Source organism: Sapajus apella, unplaced genomic scaffold (genome assembly GCF_009761245.1).
Source record: "Sapajus apella isolate SASKATOON/1434 unplaced genomic scaffold, GSC_monkey_1.0 scaffold52, whole genome shotgun sequence".
Classification (NCBI taxonomy): Eukaryota; Metazoa; Chordata; class Mammalia; order Primates; family Cebidae; genus Sapajus; species Sapajus apella.
Genome location: NW_022436992.1, coordinates 16,470,410 through 16,492,831, shown reverse-complemented (window position 1 = coordinate 16,492,831; position 22,422 = coordinate 16,470,410). Strand labels below are relative to the sequence as shown.

At 36.6% G+C, this 22,422-nt stretch overlaps 1 protein-coding gene and 1 pseudogene across 10 annotated transcripts in view; both read right to left on the bottom strand.

Annotated features, from left to right (window-relative positions):
* Positions 1-22,422, bottom strand: part of NPHP1 (nephrocystin 1) — a 77,002-nt gene that overhangs the window by 46,640 nt on the left and 7,940 nt on the right. For 9 of the 10 annotated variants that reach the window (XM_032243704.1, XM_032243705.1, XM_032243706.1 and 6 more), the window contains exons 3-6: positions 15,544-15,604; positions 14,335-14,459; positions 3,651-3,867; positions 2,050-2,151 (exon numbers count right to left, since the gene is read on the bottom strand). In XM_032243704.1, coding sequence (XP_032099595.1) covers positions 2,050-2,151; positions 3,651-3,867; positions 14,335-14,459; positions 15,544-15,604 — 505 coding nt within the window. The remainder of the gene's footprint in view (positions 1-2,049; positions 2,152-3,650; positions 3,868-14,334; positions 14,460-15,543; positions 15,605-22,422) is intronic. The other variant, XM_032243700.1, reaches the window with a different exon arrangement.
* LOC116527027 lies at positions 6,022-6,140 on the bottom strand (annotated as a pseudogene).

Sequence of the window (22,422 nt, the reverse complement as noted above, 5' to 3'; positions counted from 1 at the left end):
AAAAGGCTACATTTTCCAAAACTTCCTTGCAGCTAAGTGTTGCCAGAGAACTAAGTGCTGGTCAATGAGCAACAACTGAAAGTTTTTTGTGTAACTTCCATGAAACCTTCTTAAAAAGGCAGAAGCTTATGTGTTTTGACTGCTTTCCCCTTTTGCTGCTCGGAATCCTTAAAAGATCCAGCAGCTGACTTAAAACTAAATAGATAACTCTAGGAAGAGCAGCCTCATATCAGAAACACAGTAAAATATTAGATAGGATCTTAACCAATTCTTGATTGCCTTTCTCCACACTTTTGTGCTTGAGAGAAACACGCTTCTATCTTATTTAAGCTACTTTTTTTTGGGTGGGGGATCTTTTTGTAACTGACAGAGGATGCTAATCCCATGTTCTTTGCAATATAATTGATAGTGACTATAGGTTGAAACAACTTAAATGACCATCTAAATGAGATTAGAAGACTTGCTGCCATTGAAAAAGATGATCTAGATCTGCCCTCTGTAATACTATAGCCCCTTGGCACATGTAGCTAGTGAGCTCTTGAAATTAGTCCAAATTGAGAAGTGCTATAAATGTAAAACAAACACTGGATTTTGAACTTAATGTTAAAAAAGCAAAACAGCTCAATAATTTAAAATATTGATTATATGTCAAAATACTGGATAATATAAAATATATTATTAAAAATAATTCTTCCTGTTTCTTTTTACTTTGTAAAAATATGTGTAATGAAAAAAATATGTTTGTTCTCACTGGTTCCTGGGACAGAGCTCCTGAAATCCTTTGAATTTCCTGAATGGTAGGAGTATGTTTTCTTATTCATCAGGAGTCCCTTTCAACTACTTCTGAGTTTATGCTAATTAGGTAACTCTAGGTGGGCCCTAGACAGCTTCAGGAACAGGACAGTTGCCAGAAAAACCAACCTGGGGAATTACAGGTTAGAACTTTCAGCCCCACCCTCCAACCTCAGTAGAGGGATAGGAGCTGGAGACTAAGTTAATCACCAATGGCTAATGATTTAGTTAATACAACTAATGAAATCTCCATAAAAACCCCCAAGTGATAGGGTTCCAGGAGCTTCCAGTATGGTGAACACAGCAAGGTGCTGGGAGAGTGGCAGGCCCAGAGAGGGCATGCCAGCCACCCACCATCAATACTTCAGTCTATGGCTATTCCTGAGTTATATCCTTTATAATAAACTGGTAAATGCAAGGAAAGTGTTTTCCCGAGTTCTATGAGTCATTCTAGTAAATTACTGAACTCCTGAGGTGAGGGTGTGGGAACTCGTGACTGTATAGCCAGTCAGTAAGAAGTATGGGTGGCTCTTGGGACTTGTGACTGGCAACGGAAGTGGGCTGTAGTCTTGTGGGACTGAGCCTTTAACCTATGGGGGTCTGTGCTAGCTCCAGGCATTAGTGTCAGAATCAAATTGAATTGCTGACACTGGTTGGTGTAGGAGAACTGATGTAGAAACACATATTTGGTGTCAGAGAAAATCCACATACTTGGTGTCAGAAGTGATGTCGGCGAAAAGATATCTTAATGTAGCTACTGAAAAATTTAAATTAAATGTGTGGTTTGCATCATAGTACTACTGGACAGTGCTGATCCAGACAGAAATTTACATATCTTAGCACAGAAAATGGCCATGTTATTTTATGAAATCAGAAAATACCGGCTACAAACATGCATGTATAGTATGTTCACATTTTAGTAAGGGGATCACATGTTTGTGGAAGTTAACACAAAGTTAACTATGGTTATGTTTTACAATAAACAATAGACATCTATTATTTCTTCTGATCAGCATTAATCCACAAAGCATCCTTACTGTGAGATCATGTTCTAGGGCTCACATGCATAACAGCACTTCACAGGTCCCCAGGGCCATTAATATACAATGTGTTTCCCAGGTGCTGTCCCTCCAAAATTAAAGCAAATTCTATATCTCAAGTCATTCACTAGTCAAATTTTCAAAAGAACAGAGCTAAATGTTTTATTAAAAGTGGAAAAAAAAGGCTTAGAAAAGGAAAGCACAAACCAAGACTAACCTCCAGGTAGGTTCTGGGAACGAGACCTTCATTTCCTTTGGCATCCTTAGCTATCCACCAACCATCAGGTTTTTTTTCAATTATAAAGAGAATTTCCCCTTTCTTAAAGCAAAACAAAGTAAAAAATTTTAAATAAAGTTCAAAAATCATGAGTATATATCATTACCAATGATTCAAAATATGTGCTGAAAAAAAGGCAAAGTCTTTTCTTAATCTAATCTTTTCCTAAGTTTTACCAAAAGCTTCCCTATTACCCAACCCCTACGTATTCTGCCTAACTCACCTAAACCATAAATGTGACATAATTTAATGAATCATTCCTTCTGGTTACCTAACATACACTTGAACCATTTATGTAAATAGGAACCATTTTTCACAATCATTTTTAAGGCCCCATACTTATTCCAAATATTCGATTACTGCGTAAAATATTTTTGAATTTTTTTTTTTTGAGACACAGTCTCAGCTCACTGCAACCTCCTCCTCCTGGGTTCAAGAGATTCTCCTGCCTCAGCCTCCCAAATAGCTGGGACTACAGGCACGTGCCACCATGTCCAGCTAATTTTCTGAATTTTCAGTAAAGAAAGGATTTCACTGTGTTAGCCAGGATGGTCTCGATCTCCTGACCTCATGATTTGCCCACCTTGGCCTCCCAAAGTGCTGGGACTACAGGTGTGAGCCACCATGCCCAGCATGACTGCTTTAATCTCTCTGGAAAAGTGTCTTTTAGAAGCAGCAAATAAATTCCAAAAAAAAAAAATCAATTCCATTAAACTTAAACCCTATTTTTAACAAAAAACAGCATTTAGTGAATACAATTACCCACTTAATTCACCAGATATGTTTTGAATAACACTCACTCATTTATAAAAATAAAATTCATCTTTGAAGACAAAAGCATTTCCACTACTGAAGACACTAAGAAAGCAAACGCTTTCTTAAAATATACATTATTGTCTAATGTTGATGCCATTGTCCAGGAGAATTTGAAAAAAAAATCTATAAATCAAACCATATAATTAGTTGCATAATATTCTTGTGTATTTTATTATTAATCAGTTACTAAACTTTGAAGTTTAATATAAGAACCAAAATTCATATATTCACTTAAATTCCTTTGGCTTGTTTCTCTAGCAGAAAACACAGGCTCAAATTCCTTTAAAAATCACACTGTATTGTTCCGTCCCATCTGCCACTTATTTACACTCAGTCCAAGCAAGCATGGATGCAAGCCCCTTTCATATCAAGTTAACAGGAAAGACTGCTACAAAACAGCAGGAAGTACTCCCTTCTACCTCCACCTATGGACATTGTCTAACTCACTTGAATGAATTTATACATATGACATTCAATAACAAATTATAAAATTTTACCCCTAAGTTAGGAATTCTCAACATTAAAGCTAGTTTCAAAAATCTTTAGAAGAGATAACTGTAGTAACATAATCTCATATTACTACTGCTTGTAAATCATAATTATTACTTATTTAAACAGATTGTTAAAAAACTTCAAGAATCTGTAATACAGGTATACAGAGTTTCCTTATTCTGTCAGGTATGGACATGAATCCCTAAGTTAGGTATCAGTCTTATTCTACCTACCTTAAATGTAAGATCTCCAACTTGCTGAGCAGTAAAATTTCCAACAGCAATGTATTCTTCACTGGTTGACTGCTTGTGAGATTCATTTTCCTCTTCCTCCTCTGCATCTCCTTCCTCCTCCTCTGCATCTTCTTCCTCCTCTGCATCTTCTTCCTCCTCACCACTGTCTTCACTTTCTTCACTTTCACTTTCTTCTTCTTCAGTAGGTGCCCCAACTCTACAAAAAGTGTTTCTATGGGTAGGCCCACTTGAAATAATATACGAGAACAGATCAACTATGAGTATAACTTCTCTATATACATGAATATCCCATATTTGGAGCTGGCAAATAAAAGAAATAAAGGAAAATACAATGAACAATTTCTACCATCTAACTAAGAAGATGTGCTTGGAGAGACTGAGGTGGAAAGGGAGTTGAGTTATGTATGTAAGATGGCAGAGCATCACTGGACTTGAGGCCAGGAGACTTGAATTCAAATTTTCAATTCATCCATTCAGAAAATGCTCTTGGAGTACTTATGAAGTACTTAGAGCATGGACTCTGCTAAATTTAAATTCTGGCTCTATTCCCTCTTTGCTGGGTGACCTTAGATAGGTTTCTTTTAAGCTTTTCATTTCTCATTGGTAAAGTAGAGATAATCATAGAACCTGCCTTCTAAGGTTGTCATGAATATTAAGATGAGTTATTACTTGCAAGGTGTTTAGAACAATGCTTGCTCATAGCAAGCTTTCCATAAAAGTCAGTTATGATGATGACACTGATGCTGTAGGTCAAGTTCCACATCAGAGAGACACACAGTAGACACAAAGGTAAACCAGACACAATTCCCCATCCTCAAGGAGCTTGCAATGAGACAATCTAGAAAACGGAGAATTATAAAATAGTGCAATAGGTACTAGAGTAGAGGTATATACAGGATACTAAGAAATCAATCACGCAAGAGGGACACCTAACCCAGGCTGCATGAATGGGAATCAGAAAAGGCTTTAATTAGGTCTTGACAGACGATATGGAATTAATCAGTTAAAATGGGAGTAAAAGGAAGGGGAGGGAGAGCAGAAAGGAGGTTCGAGATTAGGAAATGTCAAATAGCTCAAGAATGGTAGGGCAAGGCTTGAGGAAAATGAATGAGAATTGAGGCTGAAAAGAGGTACGAAGAATGCAGCCCAGGTGAGCCTGACCTTTATGGTCATCCCTAAAAATGAGTAGCGGAAGGACATGATATGATTCCGACTTTAGAAAGGAGACAAAGCTACAATGTAGGGAACAGATTAGAAGAAGGGCTAAAGGTGAGGGTGGCTGTTCAAAGTAAGAAGTGACAACAGTATGAACTAAGAAAACAGTATAGGGATAAAGAGAAAGGGGATGATACAGAGGGTGAGGAAGAGAGAAATGCCAAAATAACATTAGCTTGGGCACGTAACTTAATCTTTCTGACTTTTATTTATTCATTCAACATTCAGCAAAGTTTAAATTTTGGGGGGCACCTACTGTATAACAGACATTGGGTGCTTGGGCAATAACAAGGAACAAAGCCAAGATCTTTGCCCTCCTAAAGCTTACATCAGAGAAGCTTATCTTTAAAATGGGACAACAATACTCAGACTAATGCAAATGAACATCATTAACCACAAAACTAGCCAAAATAAATTTTCTCTGGAATAAAAAGGAAAATAAGCTTAACTTTATTTATAATAATTGTAGGACACTCTTGTACCACACTTACCTAACACATAAACCGGGATGTAACAGCCATTTTTATATCACAAGAATTAAAAAATCCATAAAATGTCATATTTATTTTCAGTGTGTCTCTTTCCTTCCTTAGGAGATATTTTGCACATATCTTGTATGGGTCAATTATTCTAAAACTTTGCTGGAATAATGTGAACTTGATATGGTTTTTCTCCTTCATTAATGTAGTGAATTTCAATGATTGATAAGTTAAACCAACTCACATTCTGGAACAAATTCCACTTGGTCATGATGTATTATCCTTTTGAAATGCCTCTAGATTTTACTTACTAATATTTTATACTGAGTTTGTGGATTTGTTCACCTTGTAATTTTCTTCTAGTGTTCTTGTCAGGTTTTGATATCAGTGTTATCGAAAGCTTATAAAATGATTTGTCTATTATTGGTGCATAGGAATGTAAAGTATACAACTTTTGTATTCTCTAGAACGATTCTGTAATATTGGCATTATTTTTTTCTTAAATGTTTACAAAAAATTCACCAATAAAACCACCTGGGAGTTTAATCTGTGGAAAGGTTTTAAATTACAAATTCAATTTCTTTAGTAGACATTTTAGTAGAACTATTAAGATTGTCTATTTATCTTGTGTCCATTTCTGAACATTTCTTTTTTTAAGCCTACAGCACCCAGTATTACCAAGCGGTCTCCGATCCAAGTACCAACCAGGCCCAACCCTGCTTAGCTTCCGAGATCAGACGAGATCGGGCGTATTCAGGGTGGTATGGCCGTAGACCTGCACATTTTCTTTTTAAAGAATCTTATTTTATCTAAATTTCAAACTTATTCACATAAGTTTGTTCATAATATCTTCATAGTATCTTTTTAATTCTTATAGAATCTGTACTGACTTCAGTTTTTTCTTTTTCTCTTTTCTTGATCAATAATGCCAGCTGTTTATTCATTTGATTAATTTCCCCAAAACCAAATTTTGGCTTTGTTGATTTTGCTGACTGTATGTCGGTTTATTGTTCACTATTTTCTGCTTTTATTTTTATTATTTCCTTCCTTCTGCTCTCCTTGGTATTGTTGTCCTTTTTCTGGCCTCTAAAGTTGAATGCTTTACATTCCTATATACCAATAATAGACAACCAGAGAGTGGTTGTCTCTCTGACATGAGTGAACTCCCATTCATAATTGCTACAAAGAGAATAAAACCTAGGAATACAACTTACAAGGGATGTGAAGGACCTCTTCAAGGAGAACTATAAACCACTGTTCAAGGAAGTAAGAGAGGACACAAACAGATGGAAAAATATTCCATGCTCATGGATGGGAAGTATCAATATCGTAAAATGGCATATTGATGAAAGTAATTTATAGATTCAATGCTATCCCCATCAAGCTACCATTAACTTTCTTCACAGAATTAGAAAAAAAACTACTTTAAATTTCATATGGAACCAAAAAAGAGTCCACATAGCCAAGACAATCCTAAGCAAAAAGAACAAAGCTGGAGGCATCACACTACCTGACTTCAAACTATACTATGAGGGTATGGTAACCAAGACAGTATGATACTGGTACCAAAACAATATACAGACCAATGGAACAGAACGGAGGCCTCAGAAATAATCCCACACATCTATAACCATGTGATCTTTGACAAATCTGACAAAAACAAGCAATGGAAAAAGGATTCCCTATTCAATAAATGGTGCTGGGAAAACTGGCCAGACATATACAGAAAACTGAAACTGGACCACTTCCTTACACCTTAAAAAAAAATTAACTCAAGATAGATTAAAGACTTAAACGTAAGACCTAAAACTAAATAAACCCCAGAAGAAAACTTAGGCAATACCATTCAGGACATAGGCATAGGCAAAGACTTCATGACTAAAACACCAAAAGCAATGGCAACAAAGGCCATAAATGACAAATGGTATCTAATTAAACTAAAGAGCTTATGCACAGCAAAAGAAACTAGCATCAGAGTGAACAGACAACCTACAGAATGGGAGATAATTTTTGCAACCTATCCATCTGACAAAGGGCTAATATCCAGAATCTACAAATAACTTTTAAAAATTTGCAAGAAAAAAAACACCAACCCCATCAAAAAATGGGCACAGGATATGAACAGACACTTCTCAAAAGAAGACATTTATGCAGTCAACAAACATATGGAAAAAAAGCTCATTACTGATCATTAAAGAAATGCAAATAAAAACCACAGTGAGATACCATCTCATGCCAGTTAAAATGGCGATCATTAAAAAATCAAGAGACAACAGATGGTGTAGAGGATGTGGAGAAATAGGAACACTTTTATACTATTGGTGTGAGTGTGAATTAGTTCAACCATTGTGGAATACAGTGTGGCGATTCCTCAAGGATCTAGAACCAGAAACATCATTTGACCCAGCAATCCCATTACTGGGAATATACCCAAAGAATTACAAATCATTCTACTATAAAGACACATGCACATGTATGTTTGTTGCAGCACTCTTCACAATAGCGAAGACTTGGAACCAACCCAAATGCCCATCAATGATAGAGTGGATTAAAAAAAGTTGCACATGTACACCATGGAATACTATGCAGCCACTAAAAAGGATGAATTCATGTCCTTTACAGGGACAAGGATGAAGCTGGAAACCACGATTCTCAGCAAACTAGCACAAGAACAGAAAACCAAACATCACATGTTTTTTCTCATAAGTGGGAGGTGAAAAATGCAAACACATAGACACAGAGAAGGGAACAACACTCACGGGGGTCTATCTGGGGGTGGGGGGCTGGGGAGGGATAACATTAGGAGAAATACCTAATGTAGATGACGGGTTGATGGGTGCAGCAAACCACCATGGCACATGTATACCTATGTAACAAACCTGCATATTCTGCACATGTATCCCAGTATAACAATTTTTTAAAAAGATGTGTATAATATGCTTTTTTAAAAAAGAAAAAAAAAAGTTGAATGCTTTAGTAATTGATTTACAACTTTTTTTTTTCATTTTCATTATGCATTTAAAGATATAAATTTCTGGCTAGGTACAGTGGCTCACACCTGTAATCCCAGCACTTTGGGAGGCTGAGGTGGGAGGACTGCATGAACCCTTGAGTTCAACACCAGCCTAAGCAATATAGTGAGACCTTGCCTCTATAAAAATTAAAAAATTAGACAAGCCTGGTGGCACACACTGGTAGTCTCAGCTACTCAGAGAGGTGGAGGTGGGGAAGATCACTTCAGCTCAGGAGGTGGAGGTTGCAGTGAGCCGAGATTGCACCACTGCACCCCAGCCTGGGTGACAGAGAGCCTGTCTCCAAAAGAAACAAACAAAAGATAGAAATTTCCCTCTAAGCACTATGTTGGTTGCAACCCACAGTCATTTTATTATCATTCCAAATAGTTTCTAATTGCCACTGTTATATTTTCTTTGACTCACAGTTTATATAGAAGTGTGTGAAAATTTGCAAACAGTAGTGATTTCTAATTATTTTTTCTGTCATTGGGTTTTAATGTCATTCGAAGTCATCAAAGAACAGACATAATACTACATAACTTCAAACTTTAGAAATTTGATAATTACTTTATGGTCCAATATGGTTCATTTTCATTAATGTTACATTAATTATGTAACATTATGTTTCATTAATGCACTGAAAAGAATATTATTTACGTAACACATATTTGGGTGCTATGTTCTACACATACACAGTCATGCACTGCACAACAATGTTCCAGTCAATAATGGGCCAAATATACAATGATGGTCCCATAAGATATAATACCATATTTTTACTGTACATTTTCTATTTTTGGATATGTTTAGATACACAAATATTTATACCACTGTGTTACAATTGAATTGCCTACAGTATTCAGCACGGTAACGTGGTGTAGAGGTTTGTAGCTTAGGAGCAACAGACTATACTATATAACCCAAGTCTATGGTAGCCTATACCTTCTAGGTTTGTGAAAGCACACTCTACGATGTTTGTACAATGATGAAATAATTTAATGACACATTTCTCAGACCATCTCCCTGTCATTAAGAAAGGCTTGACTATGTGTAATTAGATCAAGGGGGTTAAAAATTGTGAATTATCTAGCTCTGCTTTAGTTCTGGCAACTTTTGCTTTATACATTTGAACCCATGTTATTAAATGTATACACATTTAGGAATTTTTTTTTCCTGTTGAATCGAACCTTTCTTTTATCGAAATGTCCTTTCTTAAACAGTAAATTACTTTTAGCTTTAAGAAGCTGATATTATTGTAACCACATCACCTTTGTTTTGGTTATAGAACAAAGAATATCTTTGTTTTAGAACATGGAATATCTTTTTCCAGTTCTTTGCTTTCAATCTCTCTATAATTGTATACTAAAGTGTATCTCTTCTAACTAGTATATATTTGGGTTAAAAAATTCAGTCTGACAATCTTTCTTGTAATTGGAGTGTTACTCCATTTACATTTAATGTAACTATCCAAATGGCTGCTTTGAAACGATGTTACTATTTAGTTTCTATTTGTCTCATCTGTTTCTTATTTTTAATTTCTTCTTTATTGCCTTTTTTGGGTTAATAAAATCGCTTTTAATATTCCATTTATTGTGTTTTACTAGCTACATTTCTTTGTATTACTTTGTTAGTGATTGTTTTAGGTATTACAATATGCATTCCTAACTTATCATAGTCTAATATCATATGTCACCAAAGATAAAATAACTTTAAGATACATAATTCCATTTACCTGCCAGACTTTGTGCTATGCTACACTATTGTCACATTTTACTTCTACATATACTCAGTCCTTGTAATGTGCAGATTCTGTATTTGTGAATTCATTGGCTCACTAAAGTTTATTTGTAACTCCCTAATTAATCATTGCAGTGCTTCTGTGGTCATTTGTGGACATACACAAAGCAGCAAAAAATTTGAGTTGTCTGGCATACACATTCCCAACTGAAGTTGAACGTGGTGACACCTGCCTTTTTTTTTCCAGCTCTCATATAGGAAAGTGTCCTTTTTGCAGTATATTTAGTGCCACGCTTTTTGCATTTTTTTTTTTTTTTGGTGATTTGTTGTTTAAAATGGCCCCCAAACATAGCACTGAAGAGCCGTGTGCTATTCCTAAATACAAGAAGGCTATAATCTACCTCTGGAGAAAATCATGTGTTAGATAAGACTTGTTCATGCATGAGTGATAGTGCTGTTGGTGTGAATTCAATATTAATGAATTAATAAAATATATGATATAAGGGGTCTTTTAACAGTAACACAAGGTTGTATGTCACTCAGTTGACAAAAACATTGTGACCAGAGGCTCACAGGAGTCTTAAGTCTATATTTCCCCAGAAGCAATGGTTTAATATTTGCTAATCTAGTGTTCATGGCAATTTTATAGAATATAACTTCTGCAAATAATGGTAATCAATTGGATATTATAAATCCCCAAATGTACCTTTTGCTTTACATAATCGAGTGTCCGTTAAAGGCACGTAGAAAAGAAAAAGAGAGGCTTTTATATTTACCCACATACCCATCTTTTTCAATCCTTTTTGAAGATCCAAATTTCTATGTGGGATCATTGCCTGCTAGCCTGAAGAACTTCCTTTAACATTTCTTATACTGCAGGTCAACTGACAAATTTCCTCAGCTTTCGTTTGCCTGAAAGTGTCTTTATTTCACTTTAATTTTTTATACTTTTGCTAGATACAGAATTTTGAGTTGATGGTTTCTTCTTTCAATGTTTTCAAGATGCTACTACATTGTCTTCTGACCTGTATTTCCTCTCACAAGATGTCAACTGTAATTTTGTCGTTTGTCTCTACATGTTTCCTTTTTTCCCTTGGCAACTCTTAAGATTTCCTACTTATCTTTGGTTTTCAGTAGTTTGACTCTAATGTACCTGTGTGTGGGTTTCTTTACAATTCTATTTGGGGTTCCCTGTGATTCTTGGATCAATGGATTGATATCTTTCTTAGATAGTAATTTAAAAATGTTTTTAGTCACTACCTCTTTAAATATTTCTTGTGCTTCATTCCCGCTCCTCTTCTTCCAAGACTTCAATTACAAATCTGTTATAACTTTTAACAGTGTCTCACCTCTTACATTCTGTTTTGTTCCTTGGACTTTTAAATTTTTACGTTATCAATTTGAAAAAGTTTTAAAGCTGTCTTTGGGTTCACTGATCCCTTCTTCTGTTGTATCTAATCTTCAGTTGAGCCACCCTATAATTTTATTTCATATACTGTATTTTTTTAGTTCCAGAATTTTCATTTTGGTCTTTGTTAGTTTCTATTTCTCTGCTTAAGATTCCTCTCTATTCATCTTATCTATCTTTTCCTATAACTTATTTATCTATCTTTTCCTATAAGTTGTTGTTTTATGGTTCTTATTTGCTAATTTTCACATCTCTGAGCTACTGGTTATTTAATCTCTTGATTTTATGATGTTTCCCAGATTTTTTAGTCTATACATTGAGTCAGATTTTGGAAGTTCTCAGCCATTAGTTTATCAAATATTATATTTTTTAGTTATAGAATGTTTGATTTTTATATATTTGAATTCTCTTAAAATACACTCTTTTCCCCATTTCATTCATCTTTTCTTCCATTTTCCTTAACATATTTATCATATTATTTAGAAGTCCTTGTCAGCTAACTCTGTATCTGGATCATGTCTGGGTCTGTTTTTACTGACCATCTTGTCACTTATTGATCATGTATTTTTCCCTGCTTTTTTGCATTTCTAATTTTTTTAAATTACTGGTTGCTGTGATGGACACATTAGAAGACACACTTACAGAGTTTGGATTATGTTATATTCCTTTAAGAAGTGTTAACTTCTTTTAACGTTACACAGTTAAAATATCTCGTTCCTGATAAGGTCTGCTTTTAGGCTCTGATAGAGAAGACCTACTTTAGCTTTGTCTTTATTCCTAGATCATGGTTGTTACTCTCAGGGTGTTTTCTTTACTCGTGGGGCCTGGGCCTTCTGTGATCTCTATTAAATGCTTGAAGCATTTCCCAAGTCTCTTTACTATAGTTAGGTACAAACTCCAATGTTTTTCCAAGACTATATGATTTCCAGAACCTACTAAGCTCTCAGTCTCCCAGCAGGCACTTTCTGCCAGGCCTTGCAGGAATTATGCCCTATACAACCCAGAAGACCTTTCAGGTTGCTGGAGTTGTTTCTCTGCAGCTCCCTTCTCTCTGTAGCACCTTGCTCCACAACTCCCAGTGAACTGGGCAGCTCCAAAGTGTGATCTGTCTCTTCAGTCCAGTAAGACTGCTACTCCCTGCTTGGAATCTACCTTCCTCCACCACAGCCCATAAATTATTCCCAGGGAAAAAGTTTAGGTGAATGTAGGATTCACTTCACGCATCTCCCTATATCAAGAATATCAACCCTTCTTGGTGGATGCTCAATGACTTCAAACAGATGCTTTGTATATTTTTCCAGACTTTGCAGTCATTTATGATGGGAAGGGGTAAGTCCAATACCAACTACTCTGCCATTCTCAGTACTAAGAATTGGTGGAAATTCTAGATCCTTGCATCTACCACCTTCAGCACTTTTTCCCAGGGTACAGAATAAAGATTGGGGAACAACATTGAAAGAGTCTAAATAATTGATTTTTTATTTTGCTTCCCACAAATTAGGTTTGTTCATACAGGTTGGGTATCCCTAATTTAAAAATCCAAAATCCAAAATACTCCCAAATTTGAAACTTTTGGAGCTTCAAAATAACATCAAAAAAATGCTCATTGGAGTCTTTCAAAATGTAGGTTTTCAGATTAGGGATGCTCAACCAGTAAGTATAATGCAAGTATTCCAAAATCTAGAACAATCCAAAATTAAAAATACTTCTGATCCCAAGCAATTCAGATAAGGAATACTCAACTTGTATATGTAAGTCTTCTTTACAACTTCCAAAAGCTATTATCAACATTCACTCTGGCAGAAAAGTCCCTGCTTTTTTTTTTTTTTTTTTCTGCTCTTCTGATACAGAGTCTCACTCTGTTGCCCAGGGTGGAATACAGTGGAAAAGTCTCAGCTCATTGCAGCCTCAGCCTCCAGGCTCAAGCGATTCTCCTGCCTCAGTCTCCCAAGTAGGTGGAATTATAGCCACCCGCCACCATACCCAGCTAATTTTTGTATTTGTATTAGAGACAGGGTTTCACCATGTTGGCCAGGCTGGTCTCGAACTCCTGACCTCTGGTGATCTGCCCACCTCAGCCTCCCAAATGCTGGGATTATAGGCATGAGCCACTACACCCAGCCTTTTTTTTTTTTTTTTTTTTTTTTAAATAGAGACAGTGTCTCACTCTGTTGCACTGGAGTGTACTTGAGGTGATCATAGCTCACTGCAGCCTGGAACGTCTGGGCTCAAGCAATCCTCCTTGCCTCAGCTTTCCAAGTAGCTGGGACTATACGACTATAGGCACCAAGCCTGACTAATTTGGGTTTTTTCGTAGAGACAGGGTCTACTATATAGCCTAGTTGGTCTTGAACTCCTGACCTCAGGTGATCCTTGTGCCTCAGCCTTCCAAAGTGCTGGGATTACAGGTATGAGCCACCACACTCAGTCTTTGCTTCAAATTTTTAAAGAATGTTTATGGAAGGGGAAACAATGCAAGTAGACATTCCAAATCACTTTCCTTTTACACATCAACAATGACATTAAAGATATCATCTTTACTATCTAACATTTGTTCATTTAGGTTTTCAGATCTTTGTTTCTTCAACTAAATTATAAATTGCCTGAGGACAGAGACTATGACTTATACTTCTTTACATCTCTCATGGGATCTAACAACTTCTATTATATACAATAAATAAATGTTGACAGATTCTATTGTTAGTATCATTTGTTTATATCTATACCGTTACACGTCTTTGAGTCAAACATTAAAGCTATTGGTTACATATCATAAAAAAAGAAAAAAGAAAGGTAGAAAGGAAGCATACTCAGTTATATTTCCTCTACTTATTGTCACAGCAAGACCCTGTAGTTGGTGGGTAAGCTTGTCCAAAAGATTATGCTCCTCTTCTTTTCTCTGATTATAGTTTGCAACAGGTGCAGTTTCATCAGCCTAGGAGAGAATGTAGGTCCATTTTACAGAAAAATTAATTTCAGTTTCCTATTAATTTCAAAAGAACAACAAAAAACCCCAATAAGTGCTATAAAACAAAGTAATTATCAGTGTGACATTACACCTATCTTTGGGAAATAAATTAGATTTAAAAGAAACATAGATGATTGTGTTGGAATACAAACCAAATGAAAAAAACAAAATTATACCACTTGTTTTGGGTTTTTATTTCCTTGCTAAGTATTATAAACCTTCCATAGTCAGCCAGAGATAGGTTCTGACAGAAGATTGGCTTTATGGTCAATAAGACAGGCAACAAATCCAAATTCTGCCACTTATTGACAGAAGAGGCATGGCTGCTTCATCACTGAAAGCTTCCACTTCCTCACCTAATTATTCCTATAATTAGGTTTTCAAACTTTTCAAAAGTCTAAGTTGAAAAGTTTTTTGTCACTGGAGAAATCTGGATGAGATCTTCAGTGACCACATATCTCAGATGCAGTAAAGGGGAGTAATACACAACTGGAGAGCTAACTTTCAGGTGCCCTCCACTTTAAAGGCTCCATGGGTCTCTGGACCTGGATATCCAGCTGTAATCAAGGCTCGTGTGAAAAAAAAAAAAAAATCCTGAAGGGATTGCCAAAGTTAAATTCCTGTTACTCCCATTTCTGCAGAGTCAATGATATCAGAACTGCCATTTGATATAAGATGCTTCTTTGCCACTTACCCTCAGGGCCAGATTATGCATTCTTTCCCCACAAGGAAATTTAAATAAAAACAATTCTAAACTGTAAAACAAAGAACTCACAAAATGCAAAAATAAAAATAGCTACTTCCAGGATTGTCTGAATCCTTAATAGCAGATGAGTTCATAAAAGCTGAACTTTTTCGGTAGTTGGAGACCCAGATTTTTTGCTCTGATGCACAGACTTAGCAAGCCTGTTGGGCAAGCCAGCACTGGCTGCAGTTAGACTATATCGCTAATGCAAAACCAGGAACTTATCAACTTGAATTAATTCCCACTTAATAAAAATACTTGTATAAGAAGAGATGTTTTAATAATGTGATTAACCACAATACTTACTTTGTTTAATTTTTGAAGAACATTTTTATTTTCATCTATTGCCTGTTTTAACTGGATACATCTAAATTTAAAAAAAAAAAAAAAAAAAAACAGAAAATATATGGCTTTTTCTATTGTCAGAACCAGAATGCTATTTTATAAAATCATTCAGTCCTTGAGCAGGCAAGACAATTAGCCACTGTATGAACAACGCTAAAAAAGTGACACCTATTAGCTGTTAGCTCAGATGATCTTCATAGCATTTCTACCTATTAGCTCGGATGATCTTCAAAGCATAGCCAAGCTGTAAAGCACCTAGACGTGACAACCAAGCCTCAGAAACCTTCAGTGACTCTGGGCATCAATTTTCTCTCTCTAAAATAAGGAAGAATGCTGGACTTTAAAATGCTTCTCCAGGTCTATAACCATAAATCTAGGAACTAGCCTCAGAGACAAAACTGGTAATAGCAGCTAAACTTTATTGTATACCAACCATAATGTTAAGCAGTTTACAAGCATTACCTCATTTAAGCCTCATAGCAACCCTCACTCCACTTAAAGAAAGTGAAGTTTTAAAAAGTGTCCAAGTTCGCATAGCTACTCAATGGTATAGTAGGGACATGAAGGTAGCTTAAAATTTCACAGTTGGCCTACTCCCACCACAGCACACTCCTGCTTTGAGCTTGGCTTTTCCAGACAGGTCCGGCATTTTATTTATTCTATAAATGCCTCAGTTCGGCATTAAGTCTTAAACACCCAAATGAGAAGTACAGAAAATGACCAAATGTGAGCTATAGCTCATGAGAGATTTTTTTAAATCAAAGCCTTTACCAAACAATAACCTACAAAAGTCACTTTTTTATGCTGTTTAAGTGTTTGTTTCTTTCTTTTTTTTTTTTTTTTTTTTGCTTATAGATGTGAGTGAAATGAAACAAGCAGTGAAAAAGGGAATAACAAGGTTGATCCAAGATGGTTGATTAGAAGCAGCTGTGTTCCGTGGCACTCAGAGAGGAATGAAGAGGGGCAAGTTAATTCAGGACCTTCAACTGAAATACCCAGGTTCTCACATTGGGACTGACAAGGCAAACAACTTGACCCATGAGAATGTAGAAAAGCCAGAGAAGGTGGGGAACAACAGCCAACCTGAGAGTGGCATGGAGCCAAAGGAACCTCCATCCCCAGCCAAGAAAACTGGTGAGTGATCGTGCAACCCTACCCAGAAAACCATTCTTCTCCCATGGTTCTTTGCAACTCACAGATCAGGAGATCTCCTCTTGAGTTCACACCACCAGGGCCTTGGGTCCAAAACACAGAACTGTGTGGTGTCTGAGCAAAGCAGCTGCTCAGGCACACACAGAGACCCAGGGGTTTTACATACTCTGGCCCCAGGATCCCCAGCAAGGGGGGATATCTAGCTGTATATATCCCTAGAAAGGAAGCTGAATCCAAGGAGCCAAGTAGCATTGTTCTGTGGGTCCCACTTCCATGGGAACTCACAAGTTAAGGCCCACTGGCTTGGAATACCAGCCAGCCAACCAAAGCAGTCTGGAATCTGTCTGAGGCAGTTCCAAGTTACCAGGGACTGGGGCGGCTGCCATCTCTGTGGTTCAGTAGACTTAGCCATTCTAGCCTGCTGTCTTTGGAGAATACAAATGATCCAGACAAGAAAGAGTCCCCCCTAACGCAGTACATGTGCTCTACCAAAATGCAGCAGACTGCTTCTTTGAGTGGGTCTGTAATACCATTCCACCTGACTGGTTGAGACCTCCCAAAAGGGTTTCCAGCCACGTCCTACAAATGCATGTGGGCTGGCAACAGGTCAGTACTCTCCTGGGACTAAGCTTCCAGAGGAAAGAGTTGGCTGCCATATTTGCTGTTTCATAGCCTTCACAGATGCTACTTCCAGGTATGGGAAAAACCAAGACAATTAGGGTCTGGAGTACAACAAACTACAGCAGCACTACAGTAGAGTGGCCTGACTGTTAAAAGAAAAATAAACAAACAGAAAACAACAATGACATCATCAATAATAAAAACCCAACAAAAATCCTACTTAAAGGTCAGCAAGCTCAAAGACAGAAGGGAAATAAGACCACAAAGATAAGAAAGAATCAACAAAAACACTGAAAACTCAAAAAGCCAGAGTGCCACTCCTGCTCCAAAGGATCACAACACCACTCCAGTAAGAGCACAGAAGTGGGCTGACGTTGAGATAGCTGAACTGACAGAAGAAGGCTTCAGAAAGTAGGTAATAAAAAACTTAACTGAGCTAAAGGAGCATGTTGTAACCCAATGCAAAGAAGCTAAGAATCATGATAAAACAATACAGGTGCTGATAGACAGAATAGGCAATTAAAAAAAAAACAACTGACCTGATGAAGCTGAAAAACACAAGAACTTTATAATGTAATCACAAGTATCAATAGCAGAACAGACTAAGCAGAGGAAAGAATCTCAGAGCTTGAAGACTATCTTTCTGAATTAAGGCAGGCAGACAAGAATAGAGAAAAAAAGAATGAAAAGGAATGAACAAAACCTCAGAGAAATATGAAATTATGTAAAGAGACCGAACTATGACTGATTGGGGTACCTGAAAAAGGCAGGGAGAATAGAACCAAGTTGAAAAACATTACTTCAGAATATCATACAGAAGAACCTCCCCAACCTGGCAAGATAAGCCAACATTCAAATTCAGGAAATCAGAGAACCCCAGTAAGGTACTCCATAAGATCAACCCCAAGACACATAATCATCAGATTCTCCAAGGTCAGAATGAAAAAAAAAAGTTAAAGGCAGCCAGAGAGAAAGACCAGGTCACTTATAAAGGGAAGCCCATCAGACCAACACCACACCTCTCAGCGGAAACCCAAGCCCTATAAGCCATCAGAGATTGGGGAACAATATTCATTATTCTTAAAGATATTTCCAACCCAGAATTTTATATCCAGCCAAGCTAAGCTTCATACATGAAGGAGAAACAGATCCTTTTCAGACAAGCAAATGCTTAGGAAATTTGTCACCACCAGGCCTGCCTTGCAAGAGCTCCTGAAAAAAGGACTAAATATGGAAAGGAGAAACCGATACCAGCCACTACAAAAACATACTGAAGTACACAGACTAGTGACACTATGAAGCAACCACATAAACAAATCTGCAAAATAACCAGCTAGCATAATGATGACAGGATTAAATTAACACATAATAATAATAACTTTAAATGTAAATGGGTCAAACGACCCAGTTAAAAAGACACAGAATGTCAAGCTGGATACAAAGCCAAGATCCACCAGTATGCTGTCTTCAAGAGACTCATCTCATATGCAAAGACACACATAGGTTCAAAATAAAAAGATGGAGGAAAATTTACCAAGCAAATAGAAAACAGAAAAAAACAAAACAGGGGTTGCAATTCTAGTTTCTGACAAAACAGACTTTAAACCAACAAAGATAAAAAAAGACAAAGAAGAGCATTACATAATGGCAAAGAGTTCAGTTCAACAAGAAGAGCTAACTATCCTAAATATATATGCACCCACTAAAAGAGCATCCAGATTTATACAGCAAGTTCTTAAGATTTTCAAAGCAACTTGGACCCCCACACAATAATACTGAGAGACATTAACACCCCACTGACAATATTAGGCAGATCAACAACACAGAAAACTGACAAAGATATTCAGGACCTGAACTCAGCTCTGGATCAAGAGAACCTGATATATATCTACAGAACTCTCCACCCTAAAACAACAAAATATGCATTCTACTCATCACCACATGGCATTTACTCTATAATTGATCACAAAATCAGAAGTAAAATACTCCTCAGCAAATGAAAGAGAACTAAAATTACAACAAACAGTCTCTCAGACCACAGTGCAATCAGAATATAACTCAAGATTAAGAAATTCACTCAAAATCACACAACTACATGGAAAGTAAACAACCTGTCCCTCAATGACTTGGGTAAATAATGAAATTAAGGCAGAAATCAAGATGTTCTTTGAAACTAATGAGAACAAAGGGACAATGTATCAGAATCTCTGAAATGCAGCTAAAGCAGTGTTAAGAGGAAAATTTATACTATTAAATGCCCATATCAAAAAGCCAGAAAGATCTCAAGTTAACAACCTAACATCTCAACTAAATAGCTAAAGAACCAAGAGCAACAAACGCTAAAGCTAGTAGAAGACAAGAAATAGCCAAGATCAGAGCTGAACTGAGGGAGATAGAGACATATATATATATATATATATGAGGGATATCACCACTAATCCCACAGAAATACAAATAACCAGCAGAGAATACTATAAATACCTCTATGCAGATAAACTAGAAAATCTAGAAGAAATGGATGAATTCCTGGACACATACACCCTCCCAAGACAGAACCAGGAAGAAATTAAATCCCTGAACAGACCAATAATGAGTTCTGAAATTGAGGCAGTAATAAACAGCCTACCAACCAAAAAACTCCCAGGACCAGATGAATTCAGAGCTGAATTCTATCAGAGGTATAAAGAACAACAGGTAGCATTTCTACTGAAATTATTCCAAACAATTGAAAAGGAGAGACTCCTCCCTAACTCATTGTATGAGGCCAGTATCATCCTGATACCAAAACCTGGCAGAGATACAGCAAAAAAAGAAAACTTCAGGCCAATATCCTTCATGAGCATCGATACAAAAATCAACAACAAAACACTGGCAAACCAAATCCAGCAGCACATCAAAAAGCTTATCCACCACAAGCAAGTTGCCTTCATCCCTGGGATGCAAGTTTGGTTCAACATATGCAAACCAATAAATGTGATTCATTGCATAAACAGAACTTAAGACAAAAACCATATGATTATCTCAATAAATGCAAAAAAGGCTTTCAATACAATTCAACATCTTTTCATATTAAAAACTTTCAATAAACTAGATATTGAAGGAATATACCTCAAGATAATCAGAGCCATATATGACAAACCAATATCATACTGAATGGGCGAAAGCTTGAAGCATTCCCCATGAAAACAGGCACAAGACAAGGATGCCCTCTCTCATCACTCCTACTCAATGCAGTGTTGGAAGTTCTGGCCTGGGAGGTCAGGCAAGAGAAAGAAATAATTAGTATTCAAATTGGAAGAGAGAAACTCAAACTATCCTTATTTGCAGGTTACATGATCCTATATCTAGAAAACACCATTGTTTTATCCCCAAAACTTAAGCTGATAAGCAACCTCAGCAAAGTCTCAGGATACAAAATCAATGAGCAAAAATTGCTGGCATTCCTGTAAACCAACAACAGGCAAGCAGACAGCCAAATCCTGAACTCACATTCACAACTGCTACCAAAAGAAAACACCTAGGAATACAGCTAACAAGAGAAGTCAGGAAATTTCTCAAGGATAACTACAAACCACTGCTCACAGAAATCAGAGATGACACAAAAAACTGGAGAAATATTCCATGCTTGTGGATAGGAAGAATCATATCATGAAAATGGACATACTGCTCCAAATAATGTATAGATTCAATGGTATTCCCATTAAACTCCTATTGACATTCTTCACAGAATTAAAAAAACTATTTTAAAATTTATATGGACCCAAAAAAGAGCCCAAATAGCCAACACAATCCTAAGCAAAAAAGAACAAAGTGGGAGGCATCACACTACCTGACTTCGAACTATACTACAAGTCCACAGTAACTAAAACAGCATGGTACTGGTATAAGAACAGACCTATAGACCAATAGAACAGAACAGAGAACTCAAAAAGAACACTACACACCTACAACCATCTAATCTTTGACAAACCTGACAAAAACAAGCAATGGGGAAAGGACTCCCTATTTAATACATGGTGCTGGAAGAGCTGGTTAGCTATATGCAGGAAACTGAAACTAGAACCCCTTACATACGCAATACACAAAAATTAACCCAAGATAGATTAAGGACTTGCATGCAAAAACCAAAATTATAAAAACTCTAGAAAAAAATCCAAGCAATACTATTCAGGACATAGGCACAGGCAAATATTTCATGACAAAAAAAGCCAAAAGCAATTGCCACAAAAGCAAAAATTGATAAATGGAATCTCATCAAACTAAAAAGCTTCTGCACAGCAACAGAAACTATCATCAGAGTAGACAGAAAACCTAAAGAATGGGAGAAAATATTTGCAATCTATCCATCTGATGAAGGTATAATATCCAGAGTCTACAAATAAGCAAATTTATCAGAAAAAAGAAACAACTCCATTAAAAAGTGAATAAAGAACATGAATCAACACTCTCAAAAGACACACATGCAGCCAAGAAACATGAATAAAAGCTCATCAAAATCACAATGAAACACCATCTCATGCTAGTCAGAATGGTGATTATTAAAAAGTCAAAAAACAGATGCTGGCAAGATTGCAGAGAAAAAGAAACACTTATACACTGTTGGTGGGAGTGTAAATTAGTTCAACCACTGTGGAAGACAGTGTGGTGACTCCTCAAAGACCTAGAGGCAGAAACACTATTTGACCCAGCAATCCCATTACTGAGTATATATCCAAAGGAATATAAATTGTTCTACCAAAAAAGACACATGCACACATATGTTCACTGCAGCACTATTTCACAATAGCAAAGACACAGAATCAACCTAAATGCACATCAATAATACACTCTATAAAGAAAATGTGGTATACATACACCATGGAATACTATGCGGCCATAAAAAGGCACAAGATCATGTCCTTTGCAGGGACATGGATAGAGTTGGAAGCCATTATCTTCAGCAAAACTAATGCAGAGACAGGAAACCAAACTCCGCATGTTCTAACTTACAAGTGGGAGCTGAATGATGAGAACACATGGACACATGGGGGGAAACAACATACACCCAGGCCTATAGGAGGGAGGTAC